The 27,039-nt window shown below is 29.3% G+C and overlaps 1 protein-coding gene and 1 pseudogene across 1 annotated transcript; both read right to left on the bottom strand.

Moving 5' to 3' along the window:
* Positions 1-2,146: 2,146 nt before the first annotated feature.
* On the bottom strand, positions 2,147-5,592 carry LOC129289503 (probably inactive leucine-rich repeat receptor-like protein kinase At5g48380). The gene is made up of 4 exons (XM_054926276.1): positions 5,438-5,592; positions 5,267-5,342; positions 4,037-4,986; positions 2,147-3,501 (listed from the first exon to the last, which is right to left on the bottom strand). The coding sequence occupies exons 3-4, from the start codon at positions 4,871-4,873 to the stop codon at positions 2,494-2,496; spliced, it is 1,845 nt and encodes a 614-aa protein (XP_054782251.1). The 5' UTR covers positions 4,874-4,986; positions 5,267-5,342; positions 5,438-5,592; the 3' UTR covers positions 2,147-2,493.
* Positions 5,593-15,396: 9,804 nt separating this feature from the next.
* LOC129289012 (inactive LRR receptor-like serine/threonine-protein kinase BIR2) lies at positions 15,397-16,175 on the bottom strand (annotated as a pseudogene).
* Positions 16,176-27,039: the final 10,864 nt, after the last annotated feature.

The raw sequence follows: 27,039 nt of genomic DNA, 5'->3' as shown, positions 1-27,039 counted from the left end.
TTTACTTTATATTCTTACTTTTTTTTAATTTTTTAACAACTATAATATTTTATATATTTTTATCCTAGTGTTAAACGGCTAATTGTTATATTGGCAGCATCACCTCTCCTCTTGGAAAAAGTCTAGGTTTGAATTCATTGGGGATAGTAAAAATTTCAATCTCTCAAATTTGATTTAATAGTCGATTCGGTTTTTCAAGTTTAATTTTTATCAATTTGATCTTTTATATTTTCTTACATTATTATATGAGTTTTTTAAGTTTTAAAACACAAATTAATTTTTAAACTGATCTAATTTGTAAAATATATTGATAACTTGACATGTATATATAGTTAAATGAGAACCAATTGACCTTCAAATCAATTAATTTTTATCAATATAATCACTTTCAATGTATTTTATTCTTGTTTTTTAAAATTTTAAAATCTGATTCTTTTCTATTTAAATAATTAATGTATATGGCTATCATCAATATTTTATTATCCATGTTAATAAATTTTAACACTGTTATTTTCTTTTTAAACAATAAGAATCAAATTGATAATCAAAGTAAATTTAAGAGATTAAATTGATAGAAATTAAATTTAAAATACTAAATCAATAACTGACACAAATTTGAGAAAGTAAAAGTTGCATTATCCCAATTCACTATCATTCATTCAAATTCTTTGTCCCATTGCGTGCATGGTTGGTTTCTTGAATCTCGCGTTGATGTTTTAACCTCAAATTGAAATGATAAGATCCAAGTTATCTGGGTAAAGACTGAATGAGTAACGAGCCATAACTTATATAAATAATATGTTTTTTAAAAAAACATTTCAATAACCAATCAAGAGATTAAAGCATGATTTTAATTTCAAATAGTAGTATATTAAAATGTTATTCTTTCACAAAATAGTAGTATACCTTATTTCAATTAAAAGACAAAATAAATAGAAAAGAGGGAAGTGCACAAAGAATGAAAATGAACGTTGTATTTTTTTTTTTTTTTGAACCAACGAAAATGAACGTTATATTCAATCTCATTCTTTTGTACATCTTTCTCTTCCAAATGCTTAACTAGTCTGCATGACTAGAAAAGATTAAATTGGATGTTTAGACGGTTAATGTATCCTGTCCAAGCCAGCCCAAGAAATTTGGATCCAATACAATGAGTTCTGCAAATTTTATTGAGACTATTGGCAGTTAGTACTTTGCATATTGCATTATATAAACCTTGTCTTGTAATTTCCCCAATCCTATTTTCAGAACACTTTATAATAATTAAATTATTTTTTTAATTTTATTTTTTCTTGATTGACATAAAAATAATTAATATAATTATATTATTATTTAAAGCGAATGATAAAATAAAAGCACCTTTCACTTTTTCATGATATCAATAAAAAAACTTTTCTTAATATAATGAAAAATATCTTACAATAAAAATTAAAAAATATATATATAAAGAAAAGTAAGTATAAAGTACTCATACTAAGCATTAAATTTCATGAACTTCAGTATCTCTTACTTCAGAGGATCTGAATAGCCTACCCGAGACTGCAAATCGGTAATACATGCATAGAGATTGTGCAAGATTCAAAATAAAACCAGAAATAGCAAAGGGCAACCAGAGAAAGTCAGAATGATTAAACGCCATTAAATTTACTGAGTGTTTGGAATCACATACTCCTTCTAATTCTATTTATAAATTGCTTACAATATGTTTTATTGGAAGTTTGTAACTAAAAAAAATCTTAAAACTTACTAATCCTATCTGAAAATTTAATAAGTTTTCAACCTATTAAATATAAGCACATTAATAACTCACCAACATTTAGAAGTAAAAGGGAAACCCTGTGATAAAAAGTCGATGTGCTTTACAAATAGACAAAGAAATTTCTTCTCTTTTTATCATATAAATAAAACCAGAGGAGTAATCCAATAAAAGCATAAAACGTCAAGGTTTGTTTCGAAACACCTTCATTTAGCAACAGCACTGATCAGTAAAAAAAAATATATATATATTTATTCATTTGTCAAGTTCTTAATACAAAATCTAACGGCGAATAGCCACATAGGATAGCCATGCCCCTAATAGCTTGAAGTCATTTTGCCGAATGGAATTAGTCTGCTAGAACTTTCCAAACCACAATACGGAGCAAAGTTACTAATCAAACAAACTAGCCAGCATTTCAAATCAATAATTCATAACCCACTAATTTTTTAATGAGAGTCCTTAATGCTAAAAGGAGATTTCTTCTATACACATCAGCATTACAAAGGAGAGGATAAGGAAATCAAAATACTGTAAGCACTAAACAAAAGTAACTCACCTCTATATACTGGTCGTTCATAAGATGATATTATATAGTCGTTTCAATATTGATAGCACACAACTGAATCTAGATCACCAAGAAAATATTACACTAGGGCTTATTCTTGGACTGCAAAGAAAGAGAGAGTTACACATGAAAATTGATTAAATTAGACCTATATATCTCGCATACCTTTTCAATTATTCCCTTCTCGAGCGACAATAAGTTCCTCAAGATTTCCCATATCATCAATATCCGTAGGTACCAATATCTCATCCTCAGTTGTGAAATTGTAGTTACTCCCAATGGATCTTAGAAACTGGTATACTTCAAACAAAGTGGGCCTTTCTTTTGGAGTTGATGAAACACAGTTGCATGCAACCTTAAGAAACTGGAAAACCTCGTTATCAAATCCCTTCCCACCTAACGATTCATCAATGGCAGTCTGCAGTTCAGAGCTGCTTGACAGTTGGGTAATCCATTCAACCAAACTTCCCTTGAATGTTTCCGGAGCTTTAGCCACATATGTGGGTCTTTCACCAGTCACCAACTCGAGAAGAACAACCCCGAAGCTATAAACATCCCCTTTTGGTGTAGCCACAAGTGTTCTTGCATACTCAGGAGCAACATAACCTAAATCCCCAAACTCCCCGTTCACAAAAGTACTCAAATGTGTATCAATTGGGTTCATCAGTCGAGCAAGCCCGAAATCAGAAATTTTGGGCTCAAAATCAGAATCCAGTAAGATGCACTTAGAGCTTATGTTACGATGGATGATACGGGGATTGCAACTATGATGAAGCCATGCTAATCCTTTTGCTGCTCCAATTGCAATTTTAAGCCTCGTAGGCCACTCCAGGGTGCTCTGACCTTCAGCAGGATGTAGCTGATCATGAAGATAGCCATTTGACATATATCTATAGACCAAAAGCCTCTCCTTCTTGGCCAGGCAAAAACCCAAAAGAGGAACCAAGTTACGATGCCTGACAGCCCCAAGGGTAGACATCTCAGACAGAAATTCTTTCTCAGAGTGTTGAGATTCCTGCAATCTCTTTACCATGAGTGATGTGCCATCATCAAGGACAGCTTTGTACATGGTTCCTGTTCTTCCAGTCCCGATAATGTTGCCTTTACTGAAGTTGTTAGTAGCCTTCATGAGATCACTCAATTTCATTTTTGAAACCGACTTCTCAAACATTGAAACCTGATCCAATTCAATACAGGTAAGCATTGTTGTCCCAAGAGTTCAAGAGTATGCAACTCAAATTGAGGCTGTTTGTTTTTTCAAACAATAACCATATATTTTCCAATCTTCCAGTGATTGGTATTATTTTAAAAAAAAAAAACATGACATTCATGAATCTGGTACAGAGCAGCAGAAGCTCATGGTTCTAAGTTCTAACAGTAAATGCTAACAACGATTTTAAGAGAAAAATGTGAAAGTTACAGATTTTAATAAAACCAACCACGAGCCTTCAACTATTGATGTCAAAGACCATTTCATCCAAAGAACTAGGTTGTTCAAGTGCAGGCCCAAGAATGGTTTTATTACACTATCAATTTAAAATAGTATCTATTAAAATATTTTAAATTGAAAATGATTTATATAAAACTTTTAATATTAAAAATGTCTTAAATCATATAATTTTCTAAAATATGCCAACAGAGATGTGAAGAAAAGAGATAGCTGCTCAGTGTGTGGATACTTTTTTTATGAGTGATGCATGAATAAAACTTACCTTTATTCCTTTAGTTCCCTTTAGACTTCTAGCCCATTTGTTTCCTTCAGGGTCTTCTTCCTTCTTAATCACAGCTACTCGTCTGACAAAGAAGAACAAGCCAATACCTATTGCCAATGCTCCAACTGTCACCCCGCCAACAGCTGCTCCGGCTATAACTGCAGTGTTACTCTTGGAGGATGAGGCCTGGCAGGTTGGCAAAGGGGTACCACATAGTCCAGCATTATTTACATAGCTATCACCTGAGATGTTTGGAAGGTATGGAATAGGACCTGTCAAAAGATTGTTTGTGACAGTAAATGCCTTGAGCCTTGTAAGCGTGCTGAATTCTCCAGGGATTTGTCCGGTGAGTCGATTTTGATCAAGTTTGAGGGAATTAAGATAAGAACAATTTGCAAGCCCAACAGGAATCGACCCAGAAAAGTCATTTGAAGAAAGATCAAGAGTTGTCACAAATGTAAGGATCTTATTGATATCTGCTGGAATTGTTCCAGAAAGTTTGTTAAGTGATAGATCCAATCCTGTTAAACTCGAGCAATTTTGAATGGCACGAGGAAACTGGCCCTTGAGTCCCATGTTTGACAACTTTAGATTTAAGACCTTGTTCTCATCAGGGTGCCAACATTCAACCCCAGTAAATCTACAGATAAATCCTTCTGTGTTGTTGTTGAAATCCCAGGAAGACTTCAAATATCCGTTTGGGTCTTGAAGTGAATCTTTTATCTTTTTCAAGCAGAAGATGTCCGTAACAGTCCCATAGACCATGTGACAACTAAGCAGCAACAAGAAATTAATAATAACAACACGAGTACAGAAAGTTCGGCTACTCAGAACCATCCTTAACCACGATCTCAAACACAAGCCAAGAAGAAACAGTCCAGATGCCTCACTTCAATTGGGATCCGACGAAGGCTATAAAATCCATACTATAGTGCCCTCAAGAACACATCCTGAGACACATTTGAAAGAAATCAACAAACAGAAACGCAATTCAACACCAACTGAATCGACCAGTTGCTTAGTCGCAGAATAAAAAAGAAAAAACAAGAATTATTACTATTTAAACCAAATTCACACCCTCTAATACTTGACAGATGCAAAAGATATATCAAAACCCTGAGAAACCAAGTCAAATTGACTTTGATACTGAGAGAGAAAGCAAAAATCCAAGCAATCGAGAGAGAGAGACAGAGAGTTACAAGAATTCTGCACAAGTACTGCAATACCCACCTGAACTATAGAAGAATCCAGCTCGGGAAAAACAAAGACACTAGCGGAGCTGCCGAAATAACGTGGAAGCATCGCTCTGCGCAGAAGGAAAGGCAAAAAATTGACGAAAAGGACGCGCAGAGAAGGTTTGAAGAATCAGAGGCAAAATCGAAAGGAAGAAGATGAAGTTACCTCTGAAGTCTGAAGCGAAAGAGTGTGAATTCAATTGGGAAGCAGAAGAAGATAACCAACGGGTCAAAGAAGGCAGAGGCAAAAAATTCCAAGCTCAGGGACGACTAGACTGCGTGCGGGAAAGCGAAGACTTTTTGGATGCTTGACTTGATGACTTGCTTTTGCTGGATAAAATGGTGATGGCCCAATGAAAGCTAATATTACTATATACTTTCACAGTCTTAAATTATAAAATATTTTTAAATAAATTTTTACATGTTAATAAATTTTATAAAATATATTTAATAATTTTATTTTTTAAAATAAAAATATAAATTTTTAAAAATACATATTATTTAATATATTAAAAAATATAAATTAATTATAAAAATATGATAATATTAAAAATATACATTTAATAAAATTTTAATCTATTTAATTATATTTTAATTTAATTTTTTTAAAAAAATGTTATATAATTTAAAATAAAAGGAATATATTTCATGACATAGCCCCCACAAAAAACAAGAAAACAGTTCTATAATTTTTATTATTATATAAATATTTATATTCATATAAAGTTGAAATCCATAACCGTTAACCACTCATTGTTCACACCTGATTTTTTTTTTTTATTAGGTGGCCTGTTTTTCAATAAGGGTAACAATTATTCTAATAATCAATATCAATATATATAATTGTTAAGAAATAGTAGTTTGTTGGTGCAACCTTTTTTTTTTTTGGCCAAATGTTGGTGCAACTCATTTCTTAAATTTGTATAACATACTAGAATGTCATTTAATTTAGTATAATATAATTATTTTTTAAAGAAAATGAAATATTTAATTTTAATGAAAACTTTAATAATAAAAATATAATAAATTGTACTCGACTCTAGATTAGTTGTCAAAATAAATTAAGACAAATGGTTATAAGTTATATGTACGTATACTATATTTTTTAGTTCTATATAAATTTCCCTTTTCTGTAATTTGAAAAGTGAAGAAATATACACAATTTATGAAGAGATGTCTGATAAGTCAGCTAAGGCTAGATAAGATATTGAAGTGCGAATAAAGTATTAATAAATATTGTATGAATATTTTTAGTGTATTCTTGAATATAAAACAAACATAAAAATATTTTTTGAGAAAGAAATTAAAAAAAAATCACTTACAAATAGCTCATATACTAAAATTGGACTGAAAGTAAATAGGGGTTTTTTTTCACCAACAAGTAAATAGGGGTTGAAAAATTCAAATAATTTTATATGAGAAAAAATGCATGATAAATTTATGAATTTTGTTTTAAAAAAATCTAATAGACAATCAGAGACCAGAATAAAAGATAAAATTGAATATCACATACTCTCTATTTAAAAATATAAGGTATTTTTAATCAAATTTTATCTTCTAATAAAGTAGTTACTTACTTTCAAACTAACCGTATCTTTTTATATTTACCCTTATTAAATATCTTATAATAAATATAAAGTCAGTATCAATAAGAATACTTTTAAAAAAATAATTATTATATTTTAAAAAATTAAAAATATTTTATATTTTTTAAAATTTAACTTCTTAAAAAATATTTTATATTTTTAAATAAAGAGAATAATTATTTCGTTTGAATAATATTTGAAATCTTATTGTAGAGCCAGCACTTACTCCGGCCGGATAAATTGACCGTTGAGATCATGTAAGCAGACTGACATTTAACGCTAGTGACTCAGCTTTTTTTTTTTTTTTTGGGCGGGGGGTTAAAAATTTGTTATAAAAATTTCAAATTTTTTAAAGATTTTATTTTTATTTTCAAATTGTATTGACATTTCACTCAACAATGAAAATAGTACAAGTTTACATTTTTGTACATGCATCTCACAAAAATTTAATAAAAATATAAAATATATAGGAAATTTAAACATAATATATGCAAATTATAAATAATAATAACTCAAAAATTGAGAAAGAGGAGAGACAAACTGATAATTCCCAAAAGACTATTTATTTTGAAGAAAGAAGTAAAGGAAAGGTGACAATTTAGTCAAATTTAAGAAATATAATTCTAATTAAGTTTCATGAATTTAATTAATCCTGTAGAGGTTAGGATGTGATTGATTTTAAAAAATATAAAAGTTTTTAATAAAATTTTCCTCTCCACCTTTCCTATCATTTTTTTTAAAATAAAAAAAGGTGTTATCAAAATTTTCATTTTCCTTTATTCCCCTCAAACCAAATAAAATATTAGAAACTGCATAACTGTAATATTATAAAACTGTTCCTCATTTTCTCATCTTTTTCTCTTTGGACTTTCTTGACAAAGCTTAATAATTTATAAGTCAAATCTTAATATATAGTTATAAGCTGTTTTATGAGTTTTTTTTTTTTAAAAAGTTCATCAAATCTTATTGATGCCTTCACAACCTTACCTTTCATTTTTACAAGTTAAGTCTTCTTTCGTCACTTTTTTATACAAAAAAAATTACCATTTTCGCAAGTTTTAAATCAGTGTGACTTTATTATCACAATTGTATTAAAAAAAATAACACCAATTAAAAGACCTTTTGGTAATTAATCAAATTCCTCTGACTTAATTTTGGCTAAAAAAAATTCATCTGACTTAATCGCAAGTTGAGAAATGATATGGGATATAAAAATAGATTTTTTTTTTTTTTTTACTCGATACAGCATGCCGAATGTTAACAAAAGATACACAACATGATGTTTATGTTTTTCAAATCACACAAAAAACTGTCACAAGCTCAAACCATTTCCTCATATATCAAAAGATATATATATATATATATATATATATATATAACAACAAGCACTTGGTTAACTAAGATTGAATTGCATCAATTTAATCAAAGATCTTGAACTTGAGTTTTCAGAATGTATCCATATTTGGTAGTAGATACTGAATACCAAATTAGATCAATCAAAGGTAACAGCTTTAGATACCAAATGCTTTACTATCAAAAAAAAAAAAAAGTATATGTAGACCGCCAAATGCTTAGTTTAATTGATAACAAAATTATATCAGTTTAATTAAAAGTCTCGAATTCCATCGAACTCTAACAATATAATAGTATTAGCGATATAAAGCTTTCATTTACAAGAGTTTTAATTCAGCTCAATTTAAATTAGTCGGAAGCCCATTAAAGTTTTTTTTTTTTAATTTGACATGGGAGCAAACTCAAGATACAAGTTATTTACACTATGAAAAAAGAAAACAAAATGAAATATTAGTATTGTATTATTTTTTATGTTGGGGGTTGCATAGTCAAATTGATAGTCAAGACAATGCTTTATATGGTGAAAGAGGAGCGATGACACGGAAAGCTCACTCTTGACTAAAAATTGAGTGTCTCAAACGTAAAAATAGAAAAGAGAGGAAACATTGTGGAACTTGCCCATAACAACAAAACAACCTCTATCATTTACCATTTCAATTACGTCTCCACCTATCAACTTTTAATTGTGAAATGACCCCTTCAAATTAATGGGTCCCACAATGACATTTTATCACTCACTCACTCGCTTTCCTCCTTCTCCCCTTCACTTCCTCTTCACTCTCGATACAGTGTATATAGATAGTAATAAATAAACTTTGTCATTATATTATCAACAAACGTTGGTTCTATTAGAAAAAATTTTTAGCGACTGTTTAAGCATGAAATTGCGAATTTAAATATCTGAGTGAGAATGCAAAATTTTGATTCAATTAAGTAGGTGTATAAAAAAAATCATTGCATGTTAATATTTTAGAAGTTTTTATTTTTCGAAAAAATAATCTGTATCTTCATTGTATATAATAATATACTGATTAAATTTTAACAAGTCATATTATTTCATAGTAAGGATGATTAATTATTCCTCAAAACTGTGCATTAGACCCATATATGGTAGTTACCTCAATTTCTTAACCAAACAAAATAAACTTTATTTGACCAACAAAAGTTAGTTCAATTGATAAGGATTTCCTTACAATTCATGGGTTCAAATTAAATCTCGCTATCAATACGAGGATCTTGTGGTGAGTCATCTATAAATACCTTTGTAAATGTTTTTAGAGCGTAAAAACATACACTGACCCTAGTGAGTTCTTAGAATACAACTCACTTGAAATATTTTCAATTTAAAAAAAACTTTATTTGATTACATTAAGAAGGAAACAAAAATTATGAACTATTAATACCCCGCCTCAAATTAGATTTGAAGTTGAAACATGTAGGAAAATTTTATCTGAAAAACTTCCTCCCAATTAAAACACAGTCTGACTTAATTAAATTTGGATTAATAGTGTTAAATATCGGGTTCATACCAACAATATATATATATATATATATATATAAGATTATTTTGATGCTTGAATTTGAGAAATAAGCCGACATAAATACATGAGTGCCAATGAACTAAACATGAGCAAATTAAATGAATTATAATTTAATATTTTCTCCGAAAAAAAAATGGTCTTAATTCCTACCTAAAATATCGTGAGTTATTTATGTGCTCACATGATCAGAGCCTGGCCTTCTATATCCAGAGTGTCAGTGTTTGGTCTTAGCTATTTATTAAATGCAGTGATTTTCGAAAATATTGTTTGTATATTGAAGGTTTTATACATTGCCATTTTATCCTTCTAGCAATGAAAATTTCAGAGGTTCAACACCAACACCCCCCCCCCAAAAAAAAACAATTTTCACAACTTAAAAATCTAATCTGTTTATGCATCTATTGACTAATAATTTTTTCAAATGAAATGACTGATTCAATCATGTTATTGAATTATGATAATATTGATTTAGCAAAAGTACAACTTTATATAAAATTTTAATTTAATTTCTTTAATTTCAATCTTTTAATTTTAATCGTGCTAGTTGCATTGTGCCAATTTTAAACTTTACAATATTAATAACATATTTTTATAAAATATATAATTTTAAGTTTTTTTAAATAAAGATGGTTGATTATATTGACACAAAAGATCATCATTTAAAATTAATGATATCAAAATTATAAATTGAAAAAGATATTTTATAAAATTAAAAGACTAAACTGAAATTTTATTGTTGAATTAAAGATGTACTTTTACCTTTTTGACCTAAACTTGAGAAAGAAATTATGTTCTTATGCACACTAAGATACCGTAATTATACTATATTACTAATTAATAAAATTATTCTAACAGCAAACTGACTCAACAACTATCTATCAACAACTACAATCCCTCTTTGATTTAGGACAGATTGATTTCTGGCAGCTCAAACATGGAGTTAACACTCTTGAAAGTGACATTGACGCTGTGGTTAACCATACATATGTCTAAAGAAGGTAACAAATGTGCAGATTAACTCAGTACGAAGAGTGTAAACCGTACTGATAATTATATTATTATTGAGATGTCTCCAAAAAAGATTATGTCTTTGTTACATATCGAGATTCTGACTGAGATTCGGTCCCTTGTCTTGTGTGTTAATGATTATTTCTTCGCGGGCTTAGCCTCTTTTTTAACTAAAAAAATTTTCTAACAGCAAATAATGATCACGAGAAAGATTCAAAGTTTCAAACCAGCTACTTGGAGGCCCACCACGAAGGCAATCGTGTTTCGGTCACGTCATGTGCCATTGAAATCTTTCATCAAATATTTCTGTAACCAAATTTTGTGAGTCTCATGCCTCGATGAAGTCTTAGGTTATTAACCAAAGATTTTATTATAAACCGCAGAGTCGAAATGTAGAAGAACAAACCAATGCCTAATCCTAAAATAGTTCATCCAAAAGCTGCTCTAGCAATTTATATATAACTTCACTTGAATTGAATTTCTCTCCCTGCATTTCTTCCATTGCTATATATCACCCACGATTTGTGAAGCTATCAGGAACTATATGATCAGCAAGTTCATCAATATTCTCCAGGAATGTTTCCGGCGAGTCGATTTTGATCAAGTTTATTAAGAGAAATTCAGATGAGTATTACAGTTTGAAAGGGCCTGCTCAGAAAAGTTATATGACCAAAGATCAAAAGACTTTATCACTAGTGAGACATTGACATCTGCTGGAACTGTTCGAGCCTGAGTAATTTTCAAGGCCACGATTCACGAGGAAACTGTCCTTGATTATTGCCATGTTTGACAACTTCGATCACATTTAAGACTATTCTCACCAGGGTGCCAACAATTAACCCTTGTAACTGATAAATCTTTCTGAGGAGTTGTTGAAATTAATCCCATGAAGTAGAACCATGTGGGTCTTCGAGTGAATCTTGTAAATTTCAAGCCAAACGAATCTTTTGGAAATGACATTTAATGACCCCTTAAGAATATTAATTATATTTAAAGACCTTGAAATTTTAGACAAGAGCCATAGACCTTGGCTGCAATTAAAATTTCTTTTTCATTTATTTATTGTGGGTACTAATATTTCTTATTTTCAATACTCATTTTTTTATATTTTTAATACTTATTTTTTTCTTAGTCATCTTAGATTTTTTTTAATACTCATCTTCAACGTCTTTCAATACAAAAAAAAAAAAAATCAAACACAAGCATTGTTAAAAAAATATAGAAGATAAATATTGAAAATATTTAAGATAACTATTGGAAAATTAAAGAATGGAGTGCTGAAAAAGTGGAGCATGGGTGCTATTGAAAATTTTGAAATTGAGTACTGAAAATATAGAAGATGAGGTTGAAAAAATCTACTCAAAAGAATTTTAATTTCAACACCATAGTTCTTTTTTTAAAAATCAACATTTTAGGACCTTAATTATAATTAATATTTTTAGAGGGTTATTAGCTATCATTTTCCTATAACTCTTTTATACTCTTCAAAGCAGAAGAAGCCAGACATTAATAATACTAATAACCTTTTTTTTATTTTTTTGGAATAGAAGGCCATAGGACTATCCCTTGCAGACAGATAATCTAAATCTTATCAACGTACAAAAAATTTATACAATAAAAGGTGAATTATAAAAAATCTAAACATTTAAATTATTAATAAATGCATAGATTGGATGGCTTATTTGACGATGTATTCAAGCACCGTATCAAATCTAGAGATGTTTTCATTTATCCCATTATTTTATTTTAAATCATGATCTCAATTAATCAATTTGCCTTGCACGATTTTTTGAAATTTTAAAAAAGAAAAAATGACAATTAGGGACTCATAAGGTTATTAATTACAATTAAAGATCTTAAATTATTGACATTTCAATCTCAATAATGAACTATGGTTCTTACTTGGAATTAAACATACATAAGTTTACAAAATTGCTCTATAAAGAAATGACAATGTTGAAATAATTTTTATGAAATAAGAATATTATTAATCTCAATTAGAAAATTAGGTTACAATATTTGGAAAAGATTATTTCTCAATATAAAACTAAAATTTACTTTTAAAACTTTTCAATGACACTTGTGAATACAATAGTTGCTTGAAAATTTATTAAAATTATTTTTCAGTATAAACTCAATCACTTGTAAATTTTTATACTTCTTAATATATAACTAAGCAAATCACTTGAAAAATAAAGAAATGATACTACTGAAATTTCTATTATATAATGGGAATATTGTTAATCTTAATTAAAAAATCAATGAATAGTAGTTTAAAATATATTGTTTTTTAGTATGAAATTAAAATTCGTTTTTAAAATTTTTCAAGAATACTTATGAATATATAATAGTTATTTAAAAATTTGTTAAAATTATTTTTGAGAGGTATTTTAGACTATTCATATTTCCAAGTAGGAGTATGATTTCTTATTGATATCTCAATAATTTTGGGTTATTAATTGTAATTAATAGCTTTAAAGGGTCCACAATTGTCATTTTCCAAAAAATCATTGTTCAGAGATAACTTTTCAAACAAGTCTTAAAGTCAACAAGTCAAATCATAAAAAAAAGATCAAAAACACCTACGCCCCCTCGTTAGCATAAATGAATACAACATTGACTATTCTACGACTTGTGCTACACTCTAACACCTTTCAAGTGCCAACCCTTGTTTTGTTTCTCGGTTTTTCACTTTTTATTTATTTATTAAAAAAATTAAAACCCGATCTGATTCAAGAAACCGGTTGGGTCTAATTATAAATTTTATTGTTTTTGTGTCTTTTATTACTATAGCCCCTCCTTTCATTTCTCATTCTACCATTAAAAAATGAAAGTAAACTTGTCCTTTCAATCTTTTAATTTTATTTTAACATTAGCTTACCTCTCTTTTATCTTTAAAATTTTTATGTTATCCAGACAAAAAAATTTTAAATACATAAATTTTAAGTATATGATTTTAAATTGAGTTAAAGGGTATTTTTATCCCACAATTATTTACTTATAAGTATCTAGCATCTTAAACTTGTATGTGTTATTGTAATTTTCTCCTTCAACATTTAAAAATATTATACTGAATACTTTGCCATTAAAAGGTTAACTTTAATAGTTAATTAACTAAAAATATAACAAAAAATGATCCAAAAGTTGTAGAAAATGACCTATAAATTGCAAATAAGTAATCTATAAAAAAATTAATATTGATGAAGTGTCTAAAATAATGGTTGGTCAAAATCATATTATGAGACTTAATTGCAAATAAAATTTCTTATAAGGTACTTATGTGTAATTTTATATTTCCTTTTCTGTAATTTTTAATTTTTTTGCTATAATTTTTAAGTTGACTATTGATTAAAATTAACTCTTTCAAATAATAAAAGGAAAATTACACCACTTAAAAGTTTAGGATATCATATACTTGACTCTTTTACATTTAAAATTTAAATTCAAATCTATCAATTCAAATGCTATTTGAAATAATTGTATTTACCTATAAAGTATTGATACTTCACATTGCCTCACATATCCATATTATTATCATACTGATGCTCGCTGATACTTCTTTGATAGGTATCTATTTGGTATTATAATATTATTTTTAATTTAAAATTTTTTAACTTTTAATACGTATTCATTACTTCTAGATTATAAGTTGATATTTCTAGAAAATTATTAAGAAATTAAATTCTATTAAAGATTTCGGTGTTAAACTTTTTATTACAATATCTTTTTTGGAACATTATTATGGAGATGAGTGGGATAACCTTGATGGTACTGAAATTTTGGGTGTGACAAATCTATCTCTTAATGAACCAAATATAGTAGCTATCCTTTTTTCATATGATTGTCAAGGAGGAGGAGATATTGACACTATACCTATTAATAGGGGCTGTGCAGCAAGCAATTAGGTATAAATAGAATAAAAGTATAATTAATTATTTTGTTTTTGCTATACTGTAAAGGACTTTATATATATATATATATATATATGTTAGTTTGGATATTTTATGAATTGAAATTATATTTTTATGAGTTTTTAAAATAAATATACATATTCTTATCAAAAACATGTTGTATTTTGTATTTTTCAAAAATGAAAATATTGATATATCAGATACTATACGTACGTGTATCAATACATGTGTATCATAGGCTTCTACTAAAGCTTCAAAGGAACTAGATATAAACATAAGGCTAGCTAGCATCATATCACCTCTCTTTTTTTGTTTGGGGGGGGGGGGGGAGCGTTGTGCGTGTTTGCTGTGTCCTCAGAATTTAACGAGTAATTTATTAGTCTGGGTTTGTCAAGATGATAGGTTATATAGAGCAAAAATATCAATTGAATCTCCATATCAAAGCATCTAGCTAACAAAATACCATTAGTTTAATTTCGATCAGCCACTTCCTTTTATCTAAACTTATTAAGGAAGTACTGGCCCAAATTATTATTATTTTTTAAAAAAAGGGTAGCCATTAAGGAAGCCAATAATCAAGACTACTCAAGAACATCTACGATGAAGTCAAATTTATCCCAAAAAGAAAATCATCTTGAAAAAAAAGTTATCATTATCATGTTTAACTATATAACATATAATTAAAAGTGTGCAATAATGATCATCGGTGTATATCCTCATGGATCATTAATTTGTTTCTCTTGTTCTCCTCTTCTTGTTCATTGTTAGTGACAGGTACAAGATAAAAGCAACACCAAATCCTAGTGTTACTCCTCCAATGGCCGCTCCAGCTATAACGGCACTCGTAGTCATCTTGGTCACGCAAGCAGGCAAGGGGACACCACACAGTCCTGAATTATTTGCATAGCTATCCGCTGTGATGTTTGGAAATATGGAACTGGACCACTCAAAAGATTGTTTGTCACACTAAATGTTTTTAGCCTTGTCAACGAGCTGCACAGTCCAGGAATTTGCCCGCTCAGTCGATTTCGATCAAGGCTGAGGGAATTAAGATAACTACAGTTTGCCAAGGCCTCAGGGATCGTCCCCGAAAATTCATTTGAGGATAGATTAAGAGTCGTCACAAATAAAAGTAGCCAATTGATATCTGCTGGTATTGTCCCAGAAAGTTGGTTCAGTGATAGATCTAATCTGGTCAAGCCGGAGCAATTTTGAACGGTACGAGGAAACTGGCCTTTTAGTCCCTTGCTTGACAGATCTAGATTCATGATTCTGTTTGTTTGGACCCAACATTCAACCCCGGCAAATCCGCAAATAAAATCTTGCGTGTTGTTGTTGATGAAATCCCAAGAATTTAAAGCGCCATGTGGGTCTTCAAGTGAGTCTTTGATACTCTTCAAGCAGAAGATATCATTCCCAGCTATCCACCCATAGATCATGCTACGACTTAGCAGCATCGAAAAGATAAAATGATGAGCACAGAAAGAACGGCCTATCTGAAACATCGCCTTCACGAACAATCTCAAACGTAAGCCAACCAGTATACGATTATAGTCCCCTCAGAGAGCAGGGAGCCAGACTGAGACACCGTTAAATTAAAAGAAATATCAAAACTCTCAGAAACCAAGTCAGTTTGACTTCAATAACATGTAACGTACAGATAAAGAAACTAAACCCGCCGAGGAATCCAGAAAAAGAACTACTTAAGCTTCACATAGTAGGCCATAATTGGAGGGGACTAACAAGAGAGTGGTGATAGAAAGCAAGCGATTACACACCTGTGTGTGAAATTGGAAGAATAAAGAGGAGAAAAAAGACATGTGGACTGGGTCGAAGAATATGTATCTTAATTATTTTAGGTTATCCAAACAACCTAACAATCATGAGTGGACTTGAAGAGACTTCGCAAATTGAAATATTTTCTTCTCCACTGCTCCCTCTGTCTTTATATATAAAAAAATTTTAAAATTTTTTTATTTTTAAATATAAGATGTTATTGGCATACTTTTTAATGAATGAACTATTATATTTTTACTGAATTAGAAAGAAAAAAAGATAAATATTTTTATTAATTTGCTATAAAAAAGAGATTCATTTTTTATTTAAATAATTAAGAGTAAAATTAAAATATTACTGTGTTTTTAATTGAATAATTAGTTTTTATTGATTTACTTGATTTGATTAAAATATTATATATATAAAGATCGAGGGCTACTCTTAAAGGGGCAAAAACATAAATAATTTATTCTTCTAATTAATTGAAACTCGCCCTCTTAGCTTACCCATGAATTCTTGTAGTAATTAAAAAAACGAGAAGTCATGGACCACCTTTCGGGCTGGACTGATCAAGTCAAAGCAGGGTCTACACGTTTTTTTTTTAAATTAAAGCCAATAATTAATTAGGCCTACATGTATTTAGTAGAGAAAAATACAACTTTAGATCTTTTTACCTTACTCACATTTTGTTATTAATTTTTATATTTTTTTATATTTTCAATCTTTGTATTTTTATTTTTTATCAAGAGACTTGAAATAATAAAAAATAAAAGTATAAGGATTAAAAATATAAAAAAATATAAAATTAATAATAAAATGTGAGTAAAGTAAAAGAGTTTAAAATTATGTTTTTCCTATTTAGGGTTTACTGCTGGTTGCGCTATGATCAATTAATCACTTCGAAAAGAATACGCGTAAATATGCTGCGTCTTATCCCAGTGCTGCCTTTTGTAGCTGATTTTGTGTCCCCCAGTTTCCACTCAAAATAATAATGATAACAACTTTTACATTTGTTTTAATAGTATTTTTCTTTAGCTTATTAATTGTATTAATTGATACTTTAATACTTCCTTTATTGAGTATAATAAAATCCTTGTTAACTAATTTACATTTTTTTAAAAATTAGTTAAAATCTTAATTTTTTAAAAATTCAAAACTGCCTATTACTTGGATGGAGTATAGTAAAGTAAGGGTATAACTGAAAAAATTATATAAAACATATCCAATATTTTATATTTTAGAATAAACAAGGCTTCTAGTAGTATCCTATATTGTGGTCAGATGAAAGTATGATTTAATATCTTGAATATGACAAGCTTGATATTTATCATGATTTTCTATCCCAAATAGACTTCGGTTAACTCGTAATTCTAAAATAATAAACCCACTTATACAGAGCTCTTGCTTCTCCTCTCAAACTCTCCGCTTATGGAAAAGATCGATTAATTATTAGTGCTTTAATTAATATTATTTTCACCAAATTAAACAAAAAGGGCTATTCACATCAAAACAAGTCAATGCAGTCAAATTATTAATGCATGTTATAGGAAACACGTAAACAATAGTATAGCTAATGTTATAAGTTGAACGCCAAATGAGAAAGGTGAAACATCATAGAACTTTCGAGATGTGAATATTAAATCAAATTATCGTTTACCAATTCTACTTCTACGTGTAACCGAGATCAAATTTTGTACGTGTAAAATCAATAAGAATATTAATATAGATTGAAAACAAAAGAAAATGATATCAATGAATATGTAGCCAGAAATGGTTGTATCTGGCGATGCTTTGTATTACTCATTATATAATACATTCTATTATACAATATACAATGACGTACTTACATGTGTATAGTAGCACAGTGAGGACATATCTACAAAAACAAAATCATAACAAACACGTACTATAAAGAATGACCTACACACAGCGATATTAATTAAATAATCATAATTAAGATTATGTTCTAGCATCCCCCTCAAATGAGAGGATGTGATAGACAGCCTGAGTTTGCATCTGAAAGTAGAAAACTGTGAAGGAGTTAGAGCCTTAGTCGAACAATCGGCAATCTGATGAGACGAGGGAACATATTGAATATCAAAAACACCTGCAAGAACTTGATCTCAAATAAGATGAATATCTATCTCTATATGTTAAGCATGATGAACTGAATTGGCAAAGAAAGTTTTGGCACTTATATTATCACACCATATCAAGAAGGTCTGTAAGGACGAATACCAAGCTTAGATATGAGAGACCATATCCACTGTAATTCAACAGCACCATCAGCCTAACGCTCTGTACTCAGACTCATTACTTGACTGAGACACCACTTTCTGCTTCTTGGTAGCCAAGGAAATCAGTGACCCACCAAGATAAACACAGAACCTAGTCATAGATCTTCTATCATCAACATCAATAGCTCAATCAGCATCTATAAAAGCTATGAGACTAATAGATGCTATAGGTTTTAGGTGTAAACCATAAGAATAAGTCCCTTTACTATACCTAAGAATCCCTTTAATATCTTGAAAGTGGACAATAGTAGGTTTGGCCATAAACTGACTTTAAGTTTGTTCGCTGAATAGGTTATGTTCGAGCGAGTAGTAGTAAGGTATTGTAAAGTACCTATGGCTTGTCTATATACACATAGGGATCAATTATGGGAGAACCATCAATCACTGACAATTTTCGTCCAGTGATCATAGGTGCATGGTCAAGCATATTGAAACACTACAACAAATCTTATGTGTACTTCTACGTATTGAGATCAAATTTTGTACATGTGAAATCAATAAGATGTAATAAATGGACTTGATGATAGTATGAATTAGGTCTATAAGATAGTGAGTAATGGGCCAGAGGATGTGATTATTGGGCTTTGAAGGGGCGGGTTGACATGAAAAGAGATTTTAGGTTATACAGATAGAGGAAGCAAGGGGAGGAGGTGTGAAGAAACTCTCCCTCTAATGTCTCATTCCCTTCTGGCCATAGTCATTTAGATTGTGGATTTGCTTCTCTTCTCTTCTGCTAGTTGCTCCTCTGCTGTTGTTCATCATCTTTGTTATATGTTCATGATAATGGTGCTTTCATTGCTCTCCTGCCCTTCATGGACGAGCGATGATGTCAAGGTTGTAGCCATTTACCTTTTGCAATTTAGCACACTCATGATTGATGGGAGCCACATCAACATCATGATTTTCCTCACCTTGACCTTCTTGATGCTTGCCTTGCTGTTATCAATCGTCGCTTGGGCATTGAAGACAAGCATTTATCTTATTGATTGGAAGGGTGGATGCGCGAACAATCATCGGGGTGACATGCTCGATTTCTTTTCCCCTTTCAAATTTAGCACCAACATGCTTAGATTCTGTCCTTGAAGATAACATCCCTGTTGTGTCATTTTTCTTTACTTTTGAGAGTTGTAACATCCTAATCTTTAAATAATAAATAAATTTTGAAATTTGAGTTTTATTAAGGATTCAAATTTTAGAATTTATATTGTTTGACGTTTAAATTTTAAAAAAATTATATTCAAGGTTATTTGGGATTAATCATAAGTTTAGGCATTTAATTATGAATTAAATTTAGGCTTAGAGTCATATGAGAGATGTTTATTAACTTAATTAAGTTATAATTTAAGAATTTAAAATATATATATATATATATATATATGTATGTATATGTATATGTATATAAAAAAGGTGCAATAATAATTTTGTGTACCCATTTTTGGTTCCACACAAGTCCAACATTGCTTGCTATGGGTGGAGGAATGATCTCCTCAACTACAAAAATTGTGTAAACGCATAATACGAGGAAAAAAGTGGGTCTTGGGCAACAAATCTTTGGGTGAGTTGTAATTTTTACAAATTGTCCAACACCTACTTTTTCGCTCGACAACCACTTTCTTTCCTCCTGCCAGGCGATTCCACAATTTTTATAGTTGAGAATATCATTCCTCCACCCACAATCAAGTAGAGTCGATAATTTAAATCAAGCCCGAGGAACTAATTAAAATTTGTTCAAAAAATTTAAGACCAAATCTAAAAAATATTAATTTTTTATTGTCCAAACCTATTCAAGCTGCCCGAATAGGTTAGAGGCAATTCGGGCCAAGCTCGATCGGGTTCGGGCTTGACCCAAATACCCGAATAAAAAAATAATTTTAAAAAAATAAATAGAATATAATAAATATTACTTAAATTTTTAAGTTTTATATCATTTTATACCAAAATACTATATATATAAGTGTTTTAATATAGTTATTTTTTAAAAAAAATTAAAAATAGTTATATTTCATATTCTTATTATTTTTAATCAATAAAATATCTCAAAATAATATTTAAAATATATTTTAATATTTATTTTAATATTTTAAGACCCAATATTTTTTAAAAATTTTTTGAGTCCTATAAATAATTTTCATATAAAAAAATAATTTTATATTTTTTACAAATTAAGATAATTAATTTTAAAGTAAAAATAAAATTAAAAATAATTTGAAAAATAAAATTTAGGCATGTACGAATTTTTGACTCTACTACTAGATAAACATAATAAATAAAATAATATTCTTGAATAATTACTTGGTTATTGTCAATGCTAGATTTGGTTAAAAATTAAGAGTAAACTAAAGTAAGAATCCCTTATATATAAGAGTTAAACAATATAAAAAGTTAAAAAAAATAATTTCAAAAAAATAATATTTTACTCATAATTAAATAATTTTTTTATATAAAATAATGATGATGATTTTTTTTTATATTCATAAAAATGAAAAGCACAATTTACCTAAAAGTTATTAAAAATTTTGAACTAATTGAGATAATAATTTTAAGTTAGTAGTCTAATTATGATTAAATTAAGATCAACTTAATCATAATTAAAATAATATAATTTAATTAAAATATATAAAATATTTATATATAACTATGATAAGAGCAATATTTAAATAACTAAGACATTAATTTACAAGTAAAGGAAACATTCATGAATAAATTATACATAATATAACAAAATAATAATAGAGTACAAAGTTGATGAGTTATTTTTTATTTTATTCTTTTAAAATTAAGATAATATTTTATGCTTAATAAAATTATTTAAAAATTAAAATTAGTTCAAAAAATAAAAAAATACTTTTAAAAAATTTTGGACATTTGGGACCAGCCCAAATAAGCCCAACGATGTTAGGGTCGAGTTTAGCTATATGGGCTTTTTAAAAGGAGTAGGATATTTTAAGCCCAATTCAAATAAGCCTAGCTCGATTTGAGCCCGGCCTGAATAAGCCTGACTTTTTTAAATTATCGGATCTACAACCAAGCAATGTAAGACTTGGGTGGAATTAAGAATGGGTGCACAAAATAATCCTTACACTTTTTTACATATACAAACGTGTGTGTGTATTTTTTAATTATTTATTTTTTTAGGTCATGAACTGTAATTTTCACGAATTGTTCAACACCCACCTTTTTTCCCTCCTACGACGCGTTCCCACAATTTTTATAGTTAAGGAGATCATTTCTCTACCCACAGCCAATCGATGTGAGACTTGTGTAAAATCAAAAATGAGTGCACAAAATAATCCTTGCACCTTTTTTTATATACAGATATATATATATATTTATATATTTTAAATCATTAAATTATATCTTACAAATTGTTGCTAAATCATTACAAGGCAGAGTTAACTGACTTTATGCTGCCTTGCTGACAGATTATGTTTTTTGAAATATTCGGTGACTGTGTTATCTGGGATGCAAGGAGGTTTTGCAAAAGGGCAGGGACCACTTCCTTGTTACCATGCGACCAAATAACTCCATTTGAAGATGCTGCTTCAATAATTAAATTTGTATCTTCACTGCCAGATTATATTTTGGTGTTTGATCCTATAGATATTAAGAGAGACCTGGTGTTGGTGCTTGAAATTGGCTACTGTGATAAATCTGTTTTTTTTTTTTTTTTGGTTCTTCTTGATAAGGCAAAAGAAGCTACACTACTCCAATATCCTTTAAGTTGGGATGCTTATTTCAACTCCTTAAGGCCTAACCTTGCAGACTTTGAAAAGTTGGCGTCATCTATATGGTCTTGTTGACAGTGGACACTATGTTCTTTTATACGCCCATCTGCATACCCAGCTGTTAGCTTGCATTTTTAATTCATGGAGTAGTTTGGATTTTCTTATAGAGCTCATCCTTGTTTGAGTCATTATACAAATAGGATACCTTGGCTTTCCACATATCATCGCTAGACCTCTCTATTTGTCCTCTACGTCAAGGTGTCAAAGTTTTGAGTCTATAAAGGTTATGACTGGGCAATATCTTGCTGATATGCATCAAAATTCTTTGACCTTGAGGACAAGGTCAATGTTGAAGAGGACGGGATTATTGGGCTTTGGAGGAGTGGGCTGACATGGAAAGAGATTTTAGGTTATATTGATAGTGGAACCAAAGGGAGGAGGTGTGAAGAATTGTGTGAAGAAACTCTCCCTCTGATGTCTCGTTCCCTCTGGCCATAGGCATTTAGATTGTGGATTTGCTTCTCTTCTCTTCTGCTAGTTGCTCCTCTGCTGCTGTTCATCATCTTTGTTATATGTTCATGACATAAGAATATTAATATACTCAACTACTGTAGCTGTCTTGTGAGTTTAATTTCTTGGTCTTCGAACTGTTAATAGATAGATAAAAATCCTTGAGAATAAATTTATGTAAATTGATTCGAATATGTAGCACTTTTGCTCTGGCAAACAATTTTCGCATTGAGTGATGATAAGCTCATCGATCCAGTGCTGGTAATGACTATCCAAGTGATTTTAAAACCTTTTTAATATGTTTTTCAACGTAGAACAAGGATAATAATTACCATGGAAACATATCCTCTCAGCGTCTCACATCCATACCATTCAATTCATCCAATGTCGCATGCATTGCCATATTATCCCATATTAAAATAATTGAAATTTGAAAAAAAAAATTCTTTCATAATTTATTTTATCAATTTAATTTAAACATATTTTTTAACTTTTTTGTTTTCAAAATTTGTTCTAAAAATTAATCTGCAATTTTTTTAAATAAATTTTTGTTAAATAGGTCAGGACAAGATTTTAAATAAGATAAACTATATAGATCCCTGCAAACCTTTTAATAAAATTTAATTGTAAATAATTTAATTATATAAACCAATCTGCTCAAAGACACTATATGCTTTAAATAGGCAAATAGTTTTTTTTTTTCAAAACTTGTTTTAAAAAAATTACTGGTAGATTGTTTTAAAACAGATTTTTTGTTTAATAGATCAGGTAAAGCTTAAATAGATTAGGTTGTAGGCCCTGCAAACCTATTTACTTATTTTAATAAAATTTAATTATAAATATTTTTTTTTTTTTATAGATGTCATTTTATTAAAGACAATCCTATAAAGATACTGCAAACATTAAATACAGACACTTTTCTAAACAAAAATAATTATAAATAATATCAAACGCAAACAGGTCCAAAGGTGTTGGTTGCTGCAACTTGGGATGACATGGCAATATATGAGACATTGGATGCATTTAACGGTGTGGATGAGGATGCTTCTGAAACACTTAGGATCGAGACCCTAATTACCATCTTCCATCCGGGCGGGCTCAATATCAAAGAAATTGGTACGTACAAATGAAAGACAAAACGTATAATTCATGAGGAAGCTAAAATCGAAGGATTAATTAAGGACAAGAAATGACTGTGATATAGTATATAATGAGACAGATTAATTAGCTCTTAAGAAAAATCATGGAAATCAAGAAGAAAGAACAACGCAGAGCCATTGATGAGCTTCCACGCTTCGATCGGGATGACTTGACTACGTAAGTAAGATCAGATCACCCAAACTTCTGCTGAGTTTTAATTAAAAAATCCATCATAATAATCGTGTCAATTTGCAACTTATAATATGAAGTCCTTTTATTTTTTTTAAGGAGAATGATAGCAAAATTCTAAAAAAAAAATGAATAACAATTAGGTATGAGAATTTTTTTTTTCCAAAAAAATAAGCTGTAAATGTTGGTTCAAATAGTTGCAAATAGGAATCTCAATTATATATTAAGAGTTATATTTAGAATTTAGATATTTTATTTGCAATTGAGGCCCCTAAATTTGCAATTGTTTAAATTAATATTTGCAATTGAAAAATAAAAATTTTCAATGGCAAATCCACAATTAAAATTGTAAATGAAAAATTTGAATGGCACAAGGAAACCGGCCTATTAGTCCCTTGCTTGACAGATCGAGACTCATGACTCTGTTTGTTGCGACCCAACATTCAACCCCGACGAATCCACAAATAAAATCTTGTGTGGTGGTGGTGTTGTTGATGAAATCCCAAGAATTCAACGAACCTTATGGGTGTTCGAGTAAGTCTTTGATACTCTTTAATGCGGAAGATATTATCCTCAGACCCATAGGTCATGCTACTACGACTCAGAAGCATCCAAAAGATAATATGAGCACAGAAAACGGTTTCTCTGGGCCATCTTCTCCAGCCACACTACTCAAACGTGAGCCAATGAGTATACGATGGAGCTTATAAAAGAGCATAGCCTGAGACACCTTTAAAGGAGATTATAAACACAAACGACAAAATTCAACACAAAACGCAAACTAAAACGACCAGATGATTCGTCGACCGCATCAGAAGAAAAAAGAAACACTCTGATTACAATTTTAACAAAATTCATACGCTCTTCTACTATACGGATGCACAAGATATATCAAAACTCTGAGAAGCCAAGTCAACTTGACCTCAATAATATGCACATACGGAAAAAGCAAATAAACCTACTTCACTAATTTTCAAAATCTTAGCCCTTCATTTAATTAATGGTCAGAGAAATTTCATCTAACTTTTCTACATAAAGGTTTGAAATTTTAGATATATTAGAGAGGGGGTAGCAGAGAGGCAGTAAACAATCCAAATATGATAAAAAATACATAAGCTTCACGATGAAGGTTCAAATTAGGGAAGCTAAAATCGGAGGGGACTAACAAGAGAGAGATGATAGAAAGGAAGCTTAAGAAACATTTTTGTGTGAATTGGGAAGAAAGAGGAGCAAAAGATATGGAGAGGGTCAAAGAATATATTTAGTAATAACTTACTAAACATGTTATATAATTAGGTGTTGGGTTTAGTGAAAGAAGTTATGATTGCTTAAATATAAGTTTTCAAGTTTAAGTTTGAGTGATTGTAAAAAAAAACATATTTAAGAGAGTAATTGCCAATAAGCCCAGTAATGTTTAAATTTAATACAGTCAAATAATAATGTACAAAAAGATATGTTATATATTGGCACTTGAATAAGGAATCATATTCTTGAAAGGGAAACTTAGTCTTTTAATCTTGTACTTTCACATATTTTGTACTTAAGTCCCTAGCTATAATTTTAGTGCTTTCAATCAAGTTCGTGTAGATCCTAATGATAAAGACATTGGTCCCCAGCCATTAACACCGTTTAGCTTCTAGTGAGATGGCTAATGGTGAAATCTATGTGGCTGACATGGTGGAAACTTTAGGGAACAAAAAGAAACCGGGCTATATATCCTGCTCAAAAGTAGCTCCCTTGAGTAATCATACACTACAAAAAAAAATTATTTTAGTGATGATGATCAATTACAAATCAAAGTCGTTATTAAAAGTTTAAAAAAATTTTCACCAAAAATATATTTTTAGCAACAACATTTAAAAGTCAAAGTGACTGTTAAAAGTGAATTTTAGTGATGATATTTGTTTTCACTAAAAGTATTTTTATAAAAAATAATATACATAATTACCTTTAGTGATAACATTTGTTTCCACTAAAAGTATTTTAAAAAATTAAATGTAATTTTAAATTATGTGAAATAATTTATAAAATTATCATTTAAATTGTTAAAAAATTCTTTTAAATTATTTTAGAAATTTAAAATTAAATAAAATCATTCAAAAGATATTTATGAAATTAAATTTCTTATTATATATATAGAATTAGAAAAAAAAAGATATATAGTATGGTAAAACAAAAGGAATAATAGTAAAGATAAACTAAGTTTAATTTTGTATTATACATCATTTTTTATACATATATAGCTCGTATATTTTTTAAGAATTATGTTATTAAGCTATTATTTTAATATGATAAATTAAAATCTTAATGGCCTATTTCTTTCAATTATAATCAAGTTAAATTACATATAAATTATTACTTACATACAAATACATAAATGACATCAGGACATTAAGGTTGTACAGGTCGATGTCACAAGATGCAAATGATATTGCAGATTATTTTGTATATTGCATTCTTGATGCTTAACTTGGTATACATATGGTATCTACTTCTTTTACTGAACTCTAATGACATTTGGATGAGGATTTCATGTGGTTCTACTTAGGTATTTTGGTTTCCATTATTATAAAAAAAGTTACTAATAATATTTTTATAACTAATTATTACTAAGAAGAATATAAAAAATTATTTAAATCTACCTTGCTATGAAGTAGAGAATGATTAAAGGTTAGCTAGATTGATCACATATGAAATCCTTGTAATTATCTTGTATTATAAAAGTTATTAGT

Source organism: Prosopis cineraria, unplaced genomic scaffold (assembly GCF_029017545.1).
Source record: "Prosopis cineraria cultivar Desert tree isolate PC_DT_omini unplaced genomic scaffold, ASM2901754v1 PC12, whole genome shotgun sequence".
NCBI classification, from domain to species: Eukaryota; Viridiplantae; Streptophyta; class Magnoliopsida; order Fabales; family Fabaceae; genus Prosopis; species Prosopis cineraria.
The sequence above is the reverse complement of the archived record's forward strand: the minus strand, read 5'-3'. Positions and strand labels throughout refer to the sequence as shown.

Excerpts from the sequence above, each read along its gene's own strand:
- LOC129289503 (XM_054926276.1), bottom strand. The coding sequence starts at position 4,873 with ATGGTTCTGAGTAGCCGAACTTTCTGTACTCGTGTTGTTATTATTAAT. Across the intron at positions 3,502-4,036 it reads AGGGAACTAAAGGAATAAAG|GTTTCAATGTTTGAGAAGTC; the intron begins GTAAGTTTTATT and ends GAATTGGATCAG.